We start from the raw sequence: 12,024 nt of genomic DNA on the forward strand, positions 1-12,024 counted from the left end.
AAAGAATGGAGGGAGGAAAGGGAGAGAAGGGGACAGAGGAAGAAGTAAAGATAAATGTTTATCTCTTCTCTGTCATTCTAAGAGCGATGAATACATGACAACATAATTTCTGATTCATGGTCATTGTCTTTATAGGAAAAGAGCTTTCTTTCTTTCTTTCTTTCTTTCTTTCTTTCTTTCTTTCTTTCTTTCTTTCTTTCTTTCTTTCTTTCTTTCTTTCTTTCTTTCTTAATCCTCACCCAAGGATATTTTCCATTGATTTTTAGAGAGAATGGAAGAAAGAGGGAAAGACAGAGAGAAATATCGATGTGAGAGAAACACTTCGATTGGTTGCCTCCTGCACATACCGACCAGGGCCCGGGCCAAGGAGGAGTCTGCAACTGAGGTACATGCCCTTGACTGGAATCAAACCTGGGACCCTTCGGTCCAAGGGCCGACGCTCTATCTACTGAGACAAACTGGCTAGGGCAGAAAGGGGCTTTCTTAGAAGTGCTAGAGCTATCAATAAATATTTGATCAAAGCTCAAACAAGGTTTTTATGGCCAAAATGAAATGAAAGAAAGATACTGATAAGCTCTATCTCCAAACCTTTGTCTCAAAGCAAACACTGAAAGAATAAGCACCAAATGAAAGGTAGTACCCAGAGAGCGATCACACCTGTGTCCCCAGGGGCCTACCCATGGGGCCGCTCACGCCTGTCCTGTCTGCGATGAAGCCCTGTCCTGGACTTCCTGGGAAGGGGCCTGCTTCCTTGGGTCCCAGTCTGTGTCCGGGATGAATAACCCGTGGAGATCCAGGTGCATGTCCACATCAACATATGCACGAGCTAGTTCTGCAAAAGTTTTGGCATCCAGAATAAGCAGAAAAGGCAGCTTTTGGGGATCGGAGGAGACAATGGCCGATAAGAGAATTCCTTTGGGGAAACAAAAAGAGACACTTTGTAAAAGTGCAGCCTTGAACCTCCTCCAGCTGGAGGGACGAGCTTCTCAGCTATGTTTCCCCGTCCTCTATGAATGTCAGTATCTATCAAAATAGAAGGAAAGTGAATTTTATATTCTGTGTGAGCCGAAGAGAAAGATCAGGGAACTGGGAGTCAGGAGACCTGCTTCCAGCCCTGGCTAGGACAGTCCCTTTACCTCTCTGAACCTCAGTCTCCTCATTTGTAGGGTGGGATAATGTCCCTCCCCTCACAGGCTTGCTGAGAGGATCTCTTGCATGATGAATCATAAACGCACTTTGTAAATTACTGCATGTGCTTCAAAATGGCTATTTCTCTACTGTTTAGAAACTGATTATAGAGAATTGGTTTCGATGCTGCATTTAGGCTAATATGCGTCACTTGGCTAAATTCAGACTAGTTACACTCAAATGGCATTTGAATGAGCCCAATTCACCTCGAGGCAGCCTCAGCTTCCCCCTCTGTACAGTGGGAACTTTCTAAGCACTCACTCTCAAGGAACAGGGGGTTAAACAAAATAATGCACATAAACGTCCAGCTAACAGTTGTGCTTTGTCCCAGGGCCTCCCTGGTTTCAGAGTGGCTGAGCATAACTGAAGTCAGATTGGCTTGGTCTCAAACCCTATCTCTATAGGCACTGGGCGTGTGACCGTGGGCAAGTTACTTCATTCTTTTAGCCTCTCCTGTGGTGAAGTGAAGACAGTGCTCCTCCCTGCCCATGGAGAAAATGCATGGCACACACACTCAAAGCCCAGGGGAAGGCCGGCCTCAGCAGGAGGTGGTACCCACAACCCCCCACCTCGGAGATGACAGTGACACGGAGTCCCTAGCCTGGAGCCATGCCATGCATGATCAGTAGGTAGAAAACCGATCCCTTTTCACCTGAGGGAAGCAGCTGGCAGGCTCCGTGGGGCAGCCCCACCCAGGGTTCTTGTTACCATCCTTAGCACCCTCATGGGTGTAGGCAGGGCATTTCTGGGTCAAAGTCAGAATCAAGGAGGGAAAGGACCATCTGTCATATGGAAACCCAGAAAAGCAAGGTGGGCCTCAAACACACATTTCTAGGTGCTCCTTCCCCCAAAAGTTACACGCTTAGATAATGAAGAACTCTGACCCTGCCACGAAAGTGAATTTTAAAACCAAGATTCTACACTCTGGGAGAGGGTGGTGCTGCTCACTGGGAAGTGGGCTTTTGTGTAGCGAATAATTCAATGCCAGGAGGTGATGGCTAACCTGGGGCCAGCCAGATAACCTACCCTCACAAAGGGACTTAATGGAAGCTTTAAGCCAGAGTCAGCCTGACCTCCAGAGGGGCTGAAGACTAAAGGTCAACCACAGTTACGTGGCCAAGCCCCCCCCGACCCCCGACTCCCCACAGGCTCTGACACCAAGGCTCCGGGGAGTGTCCCTGGTCGGTGATACTCCACGGGTATTGTGGGGAGAAGGTGGCATCCATGACTTTCCCAGAGAGAACAACTGAAGCTCCATGCATGGAACTCTGCTGTACATTGCCCCCCACACCCCTTCTCTTTCGATCTGCATCCTTTCGCTGAGATCAACCGTAACCATGAGAGGAACAGTTTTCAGTGTGTTCTGTTGATCCCTTCTATTGAAACCAAGGGTGGTCTTGGGGGCCACAAAACTCGTAGTTGGTGTCAGAGGTATGGGTGGTCTTGAGGACTCCCTAACCCTGCAGTTCTGGATTCATACAAACCTGAGTTTCAAAGCGTGACTCCCCCAGCTGTGTGATGTGGGCGGGGCCACTGTCCCCAAATGATGTCTCTGTCTGAGGATGTGATCACAGGCAGAGTACAGTGGGTGGGCTCCCCGTCCCCGGGTCTTACCATCATCCTCCTCTTTGGCATCTGGTGTAGGCACAAACACGGGTTCCGACGGCCAGCAGTGCTCCTCTCCCCATCTTAAGAACGACTTTGTGAGAATGTCATATTTTAGTATCTGCACATCCAAAGAGGAGAACATGGAGATGACTTGTTGGAAAGCACGCTTATCCCACAGAGAAAGAGAATTAAGCCCCTCCAATGTAGACTCCAACATGACATCTTGGAGTCATGAAAGCAATGAGCTTCCTCCTCTAACTTGAAGCAAAGGTCCTCCTGCCACCACGTAGCTGACACTACACACTGAATTCTTTTCAAAACAAAAATCCTGAATTTATCTGGTGTTTGGTATCACATTGCAATTTTTCTATAGTTAAATAAACTAACATATTCAATGCAAACATTTAACGTATAATAAAGCCCTGGCTGGTGTGGCTCAGTTGGTTTCGCATCGCCCTGGGCACTGAAAGGTTGCTAGTTCAATTCCCGGTCAGGGCACATGCTCGGGCTGTTGGCTTGATCTCGGGCTGTTGGGGACTTGCAGGCGGCAGCCAATCGATCTCTCTCTCTCTCTCTCTCTTGCCTTCAACTTTTCCTCTCTCTAAAAATCAATAAAAAATCTTTTTTAAAAATAGAGTATAATACAATTCTTTTGTTGTTTTAAAAGTACAGATCGCTGGACTTCTCTTAATCACCAGGAGGCCTGCTTCCCTTAGGGTATGGGGTTAGTGGGAAGTCCCTTAGGGTGTACGTGGGGGTGTACATATGTGTGGAAAACTTTATTTTCTTAGTGTGTACTTTTTTGCAGTGTATATTTTTTTCAGACTTCCCATTGTATTGTTTAAAAATGAAGATAAAAGTGGCATCTGTACAGCACTTAGCCTATCCCGTGGGATACAGCAAGTGTTCCACAAATACTAGTTTGAACAAAACCACAACTAAATCTTCCAAGTTTCAGCTTTACCCTCCCTGCTTGAGCGGTTGGGCCGGGGATCCCCTGTATACTTCCTTATCCTCATTGCCTACTACCTTGTGGCACATAGTTGGTGTTCAAAAAACACATACGGAATGAAGAAATCAATGGACAAACTCCAGCCATGGCCTCTTTCCTGAGCTTCAGCCCACTAGGTACGGCTCCCTCCCTGGGCTCATCATTGCTTCAAATGTATTTGGTTCCAAACTGGCCTTACTCCCTGACCTACCTCCTGTCCCCCAGGGGACCTCCCTCTTGCCCTCCATCTTCTAATCAAGGTCACCCAGTCTGAGAACCTAGCTTTGTGGACAGACAGGACTGTGGCAAGCAGTGATTACCCAGGAATCAGTACCTTGTTTGGGATGGGACTCCTTTGAACTTCAAAAGCAAAGACATACCGATATCGCTTCCCGTTGTGAGCGTAATTGATCTGAGGCAGTTCTAAGCCTAGAAAGAATGACACAGCTGACAAAGGCCCATCCTGAGGGCTAGGACATCGCCCTTTGTGCAGTGCTGGGCACCCTCTCCACAAAAACATCTCCCAGGCCAGGATCCCTGAACTCCATTCAGGCCCTGGATTGGATCAGGGTAGTCACCAGGCCGGGGGAAGGAACCTCTGATAATTATCCTGGCTCTAGTAGAAGGTTCAGGAGCAAGGTACTTAAGTGTATAAAAATCTTTAATTATCCAAGATAGAAATCAGAAATAATTGCACGATTAAAATCAGAAGCCACTGCAATTTTTTAAAGCTCTTGGAAAAAAAAGTACTCATGTGTGCACACACGTGTGTGTGGGTGTGAAAAGAAACTTCTGAATCTGTGTAAAGGAGTGTCAATGGGGAATAATTAAATAAATCTGTCAAATTCATATAAGAACCTTATGTTAAAGTAATATCTACAAATAATTTTAATAACATGGGAAAGTGTCCATAAGATTAAGTGTAAAAGGCTGTATATAGAATTATATCCACTATGCTAAAAAATAAAGAGAAAAGTTTAGAAGCACTGCTGGGGTGATAACTTCCTTATAGTTTATATTGTACACTAGATTTCTCATTTTGTGAAATTTTCATTGTACTTATTGCTTTTATAATTTTAAAAAACCCTTAAAATTTTGTCCATGTGAATGCATATATATTGATATATGCCTGTTATGTCAGATTCAATTTCTAAGGCTGAATACAAAAATGAAAGTCCCCCTCTGATGAAATATGCCGGGTAGTTGAAGCCAACTGCTGATGAAAATATAATGTCCAAGAAAAGAGGAAGTAGGCATGGGCACAGCTGCCAAGCAAGGCCTCCTGACCAAGGCACAAATGCTTCTCAGGCTCACTGAGGAGCAAAGGGGAACAGATTCCTGAGATGGGAAGACGTATAATCTTACAGGTGAGTAACCATGAAACTTCCAAGACACAGGTCATGATGAACGCGATGAGGAGGGACCTCCCACACACTTAAATCAGAAAAAGATGCCCATAGCCCAACCAGCATGGCTCAGTGGTTGAGCATCGACGTATGTACCAGGAGGTCATGGTTCAATTCCCTGTCAGGGCACATGCCTGGGTTGCGAGCTTGATCCCCAGTAGGGGGCATGCAGGAGGCAGCCCATTAATGATACTCTCTCATCATTGATGTTTCTATCTCTCCCTCTACCTTCCTCTCTGAAATCAATAAAAATATCTAAAAAAAAAAAAAATGCCCATAATCCTAAAGTAAGCCTGAAACTTCCCATGATGCTCCTGGGCCCCTCAATCATGATCTGGGAGTCCCTTCCCCCACACTGTAAATGGCCAACCATAGGCACCTGGTTAAGTGAAGTCTGACTCATCCCAGCAAATTCTGCATGGCTATTAAAGACGCATTCTTGAAGAAGAAGCCATTTCAGAACATTCTAGGTAGTATGGTATAGTACACATTCCTAAAAGTATAAATGCAGAGGTTAAGGGTTTTTGAGTCAGAGAAACCTGGTTGCATATCCTGGCTTTGCTGCCTGTTACCATATTGTCCTCAGCTTTGCTGTCCTCAGTTCTAAAAGAAGAAGAGGTCATGCCAACACCCGCCTGCTGGAGTTGCTCTAATAGTAACAGCTACATCTCTCGGACTCTCACTACTCTGAGCTCAGCCCCTCGTGTGTGAACTCGTTGCATGTGGATGACAACAGGATGAAGTGCCGGGATGGAAGGAGAGGACGGCTGAGCAGCTCCTAGAAGAGGGCCTGGCATCCGCCAAGCAGTCCACACACAAGAGAGGAGACTGGGTGGGTATTTCCAAGGGTTGTCACAGGTGGAGGTATTATGAGGGATTTATTTATTGCCATACTTTACAGTATTGCCCACGGTTGCTATAATAAACAGGAATTCTCAGAAACAAAAAGACTATAATGTTTTAAGTCTCCATCTCCCACACCACATGGTGGACAAGAGAAAATGGAAGTCGATGCCCTAAGAATTAGAAATGGGCCCTAGCTGGTTTGGGTCAGTGGATAGAGCGTCAGCCTGCAGACTGAAGGGTCCTGGGTTCGATTTTGGTCAAGGGCACATGCCTGAGTTGCAGGCTCAATCCCCAGTGGGGGGCATGCAGGAGGCAGCTGATCAATGATTCTCTCACATCATTGATGTTTTTATCTCTTTTTCCCTCTCCCTTCCTCTGAAATCAGTAAATATATATAGTCCCTCTCCCTTCCTCTGAAATCAGTAAAAATATATATTTTTTCAAAGAATTAGAAATGGCCCTGGCCATTTTTTCTCAATGGTTAGAGCACCAGCCTGTGGATGGAAGGGTCATGGGTTCAATTCCCAGTCAAGGCAGTTGGTTGCACGTTCAATACTGGCTCTGGTTGGGGCACAAGCAGGAGGCAACCAATCGATGTCTCTCTCACATCACTGTTTTTCTCTCTATATATACTCTCTTTCTCTCCCTCCCCCCTCCCCCTTCTTTTACATTCTCTCTAAAAATCAATGGGGAAAATATATCCTCACTTTTTGGAGGATATAAAAGAAATTTATAATTTTATAATTTAAAATTTTATAATTTTTTTAAGAATTAGAAAACGAGATCTGTATTTTCACTTTTAAAGACTCTAAGAGTCTGGGGTACCACACAGAACTGGTTGTTGGATCCATGGGGCACTGTTTACAGAACTGATTGTTAGTGGTCAAATCTGAGGTCATCCTAGGATGTCCCCAGACCAGCACCCTTCCAGATGCCTGGACCTGGCATGGGGCAGCCACCTGGGGAGCCACGCCTTGCCACGCCCCGAGTATCCTGGGCAAGCCCGTTCACTACGAACTCAAGTGTTGAGCTCAGACCCAGACTTTTGTCACATGGTGATAACACTGAGCACAAAAGCGTGGTCCCCGCCGCATGGACTTGTTATATTCCAGGGCGGAGGTTCTCAATCAGGGCCATGGTGCCCCCCATGGACACTGGCAATGTCCGGGCAGGTTTCTACTTATTCCAGTTCAGGGTGGGGGTGCTCCTGGCATCTGGTAGGTCAAGGCTTGGGATGCGGCTCAACATCCTACAATGCCCAGGATGGCCCCACCATAAAGAATGACCAGCCCCAGGTATCAGCAGTGCCAGGTGGAGGAGCCCTGCTCTAGTGGGCATGACTTCTATTCAAGGGTTTTACGTTGTGTGTATAGCTCAATCTTTCTGAGGCCTGGTTGGCTCCTCTGTGACATGCTGACAGCACCTGTTATGTGGGCTATTGTGAATGTTTAGAGGTAGGGATCCAAACGTGCTGTGCCTGTTAGTCCGCATTCAGTACAGCACAGCATTTGGGGGGGAGGGGCAGCCGTGAAAATCACCGGGTCCAATGACCACCCAGTGCCTTCCTGGGTGGGGTTTGAGGGCATATGAAAGACAACTGTCCCAAAATGCTTTGCACTGGGACAACCCCAAGAGCCTTCCTCTTTGTCCCTTGTCCGTGCGTAGCATCTCTGAATCAGACGGAGGTTACATAAAGAGGCCTGGGGGGCTTCATGAAATTCTGCTCTTCCCTAAACACAGGGATAGAGGATGTAGTTTACCTTCACAGAGCAACTCTGGTTGGCAGTAGACTTGGTCATCTCTTTCCTTCAGGGCTCTTGCTGTCGTAGATGCCAGTTTGATTAAATTTGAGCCCACTTCTGCATTCTGAAAGAATCAATTTTCCAACAAAAATGAAAACTTGTTACCCAGAGGAAACATTTGTTTTACTGTGTACATTTTTAAAAAAATGCTTCTGTGTATGCCATCTTGCTGTGTTCTCACATTACTCACAGGAAGCAGCTATTTATGTAACTGGTATTCTTAGTTAAAAATGCGGATTGGCGATTGTAAGTGACTCCTCCAAGATCGGATAGCTGGTAGATGGTAGGGCAGGGGCCCCTAAAACCGTGGTTCTTTTTTTCTACCATGGGCCACCTTATCCCTCACAGGTGAAATTAATGTACTTTTTAAATACTGGATGATTCACTTGTAAAAGGCTGCATCAGTCATTAAAAGACTGTTTATAAAGAGTTCATAATAACATGGGAAATGCTCATGATAGAATACTGAGTGAAAAGAGCAGCAGAGTAAATTGCATATGCAGTCTGACCTCAGCCAGCTAAAATAATTACATTGAAAAGAGCCTGGGGAGAAATATACCAAATATTAACAATATAGCAGGCAGTGGCAGTATGAAGACCTTAATTTCTTTTTCTATGTTTATCTATATCTTTGGTATATTCTCCTGTGAAAGTGTATCACTGCTGAAAATAAAATAAACATGCAATAAATTTTACTTAGGAGAAAAATATCTATCAAGGACATTCCTTGGTCTCAAGTTTCAATCAGACTTTGCTCTGTTCAGTGCCTTACTGCCATCATTGTAACTCAGGAGAGGGATTTAACACAATTGATTGAATATTTGTTGAGCATTTGCCACTCCCTATTTCTCCACATACTAGTTATGTGAGTTGAGTAAGTTACTTAGTATCTCTGAAATTCAGTGTTTTCACCTGTATAATGGAGTATAGTATACGCATGGTAGGAATAGTATATGTGTCTCTGAATTATTGTGCAGATTAAATAATCCATGCAAATAATTTAAAGAGAGCCTGGTTGGCAGAAAGTGCTAGATAATCAGCTGCTGTTGATGATATGGCTGTTGTATTATTGCCACTAGTACTCCTACTACTACATTACTGCCATTACCACGGGGAGAGAATGAGAAACAAGCCCCTGTCTTCACAGAGTTTACTGGGGAGAATTATTGTTATGGTTGACTTTTCATTTAAACTTTTCTCTACGTTCCAACTTTTCCAAAATGGGCTTTTATAATTAAAACAAACCTGTTTGAACAATCGCTGCTTTTGGCTGGGAAGGACAGGAAATTTACTGCATCCTAGCTATTAAATTGCAGGGGCCCTTCAAGGTATTTTTATTAGTTCAATCCCTCAATTGACAGAAGACTACACTGAGGCCCAGAGAAGGAAAGTGGCTTGTCCAAGGACACACAGAGAGAAGCAGAGTCTGAGCCCAGACCTTCACCCGGCGATTCTTCTACTCAGAAGCAAGAGCACTGCAGGCAGACGACAAAGCAGGTGCAAAGGCCCGGAGGCCGGCCCGTTCCCATCCTGCAGGTCTCAGCTCAACATCCCTTCCCCAACGACTCAATCTGCAGGGTCTCTGAGGTGTGTGTCCCAACCTGCAATCATCTCCTTAGGGAGCTGCTTCCTTCTTTTATGCTCTTCCCTGTGAAGACAGGGACCAGATTTTGTTCAGTGCATGGCACATAGCTCCCAGGGAGTAACTGCTAAACAAATAAGTGAATACATGACTCAGTAAGCTTTCCCTTTAACTGTCAAGGGGCAAAACGTGCCTTGCCGAGTGGTTGTAAGAATTAAATGTGATAAAGTGCATTAAAGAGTCACTTAGCACCCAGCACATCTATGGTTTCTTATAAACAAAAGCTCCGAATGCCTCTCCACCTGTGATGCACAACCAATAGGTGGGAGGCCCCTCCTGGTGACTTGCTAATCACATGACAGCAATAGGCCTCTCGTGCATGTCCTGGGCTTGACTCTTAGGGAGTCGATCGGCAGAGCCATCTTAGAACTCCAGCCTGAAACTGGTCAGACTGGTTGAGGGATAAACTGAATTTTTCCACACACAGCAGTAATGAACATGACTCGGCTGCTTTCAGTGGCCAACATGCTCCGCTTTGGGAAGAAATGGCTTTCCAGCCAGAATTCAACAAAAATTCTGCGAGCTTACTTTGAAATCCCTAAATTCAAGGGGAGAAGTCATCTCAGTAATTCCCCGAAACACGGACTTCAGGGTTCAGCAGCCCTGGGTGTGAAATCTGACTCCACAGCTTTCTCTGTGAACTTGCTCAGCCTCCCTGGGCCCCCTTCCTCCCTCGCTTCACTTCCTCGTTCGTAAAACCGGGGGGCCATTCGTAACTTTTGGATGGGTTCCTCTGACCTGCGTCTGAGGATAATGGCTAGGATTAAGTTAAATAATGGTTATGAAAACACCTGGCCCAGGGCCAGACCCATCATAATTAGTAACTGGGAGCCAGGCAGACATGCATTCAAACTCCAACTCAAATCCCACTGACAATTCCGTGATGTTGGGCAGGTGGCTCTCATCTGTAGTCACGGGATAATGAATCATTCAGAGGGCTGTCACAGAGATGAGGTGAGAAGCATGCAAAGCATGTAACCACCCCTAAAACTGCAGGACCCCAATGAGAATGAGGCCCACCAACCCCAGGTCTAAACATAGCCAATGGTTAAGTAAAAGGCCGTTCTCTCCTCTGCCTTGGCACACAGACCTTCACAATGTGGTCGACCGGTGCTGTCCAATATGGCAATCACTAGCCACATGCGCCTATTTAAATTTAATGTTTAATTGAAATTAAATAAAATTTAAAATTCAGTTTCTCAGCTGCACTGGCCACATTTCAATAGTACATGTGGCTGGTGGCTACTGCGTTGGGTGGACAGATACGTGTTCCTTCATTGTGGCAGGTTCCATTGCATGGTGCTGGTCCCAAGTGTGAATTAAAAATTCTAGGAACTCCTGGAGTCTGGAGCTGGAATAGGGTAGTGGAACGAGGGCCAGCTTTTCGGCCCAGGTTCTCTGCCCCTGCCCCTTTTCTTCCCACTGCATGGATGCCCCAGCCAGCACCACCAAGCCAGCAGCCAGCCCTGGCCACAGCGTGGGCCTGAGGAGGACAGGAGCAGGTGCTGCAAGCAGGCTGGGGCTATTTGGGCAGGAAATTCAGGGATCCAGGGTAGCCAGTTCAGGGTTGGGGTGGGGGAGGGTCCCTCTGGGTGGGCATCTCTCCATAGCCCTTTAACTCCTCACTCTGGGGAGAAGGGGAACTGCTGGAGAAAGGCCAGAGCAGGGGCCCCTCTTGCTGAGGTCTAAGAGCAGAAGAGTCATCTTAACACAGGGCCTGGAACTCAGTGAACTCCCATGGTGGCTGTCTTATAATATGGGTCATTTTTACATTTGCAGAAAAGACAAAAACCAAACCAACTGAGCTACCCTTTCTAGGTCCAAGATACCTGCCCTCCTCCCACCCCCTGCCCGTGAAGGCCCCTATGTGTGGATGGCTGTCAGGAGGGAAGTCAGTGTTTACGAACCCACCTGCAGGACAAGGGCAGGGCACCTGCAGGGACTGTCTGCACACGCCTACGCCCCTCCCAGCCCAGCCCTGCCTACCACAATCCCCACGCCACTCTACATAAACAGGCCTCTCCTTCCTTTGACCCCAGCTGGCCCAAACACAAGAGAATCTGGGGCAGCTAGGAGGCCCCAGACTTCTGAATATACTTCACTGTTCTCATTCTACAAGGCAAACACTTAACACTTGGGAAATGTTCCAAATGCTAAAGGAAGACCTTGTGCCCTTTTGGAGACCTTGATTCATGTTTTCATTCATTCAAAAATATTTAAGAGCTTAATGAGAACTCTTTGAATGCCAGACGCTATGATGGGTGCAGGGGATAAACTGACAAAACAGAGTCCTGGCCCTCTGGGAGCTTCAGCAGGAAGAGGAGACTGAACACGTTCATTACAAAGAGCTGCAGGTGCCATTAGAGTGTATAGACTCATCTGAGGGGAGTAAGGATCTTGAGACCTGCAGGATGACCAGGAATTTGCTTCCTGGATGTGAATTAGAATCCACTGCGGGCTCTGAGGCCATGCCCACCCCTGGACCCCACTCCTGGAGGATGTGGGCTGGGGCCCAGCAGGAGCTGATGTGGTCTCAGAGCC

At 46.4% G+C, this 12,024-nt stretch overlaps 1 protein-coding gene across 1 annotated transcript in view; it reads right to left on the bottom strand.

Annotated features, from left to right (window-relative positions):
* Positions 1-220: 220 nt before the first annotated feature.
* The window catches only part of BCO1 (beta-carotene oxygenase 1), a 38,029-nt gene continuing 26,225 nt past the window's right edge, over positions 221-12,024 (bottom strand). Inside the window, exons 8-11 of the mRNA XM_059667307.1 lie at positions 7,800-7,905; positions 4,122-4,216; positions 2,803-2,914; positions 221-913 (exon numbers count right to left, since the gene is read on the bottom strand). Coding sequence (XP_059523290.1) covers positions 690-913; positions 2,803-2,914; positions 4,122-4,216; positions 7,800-7,905 — 537 coding nt within the window. The 3' untranslated portion in view covers positions 221-689. The remainder of the gene's footprint in view (positions 914-2,802; positions 2,915-4,121; positions 4,217-7,799; positions 7,906-12,024) is intronic.

Source organism: Myotis daubentonii, chromosome 15 (assembly GCF_963259705.1).
Source record: "Myotis daubentonii chromosome 15, mMyoDau2.1, whole genome shotgun sequence".
Taxonomy (NCBI): Eukaryota; Metazoa; Chordata; class Mammalia; order Chiroptera; family Vespertilionidae; genus Myotis; species Myotis daubentonii.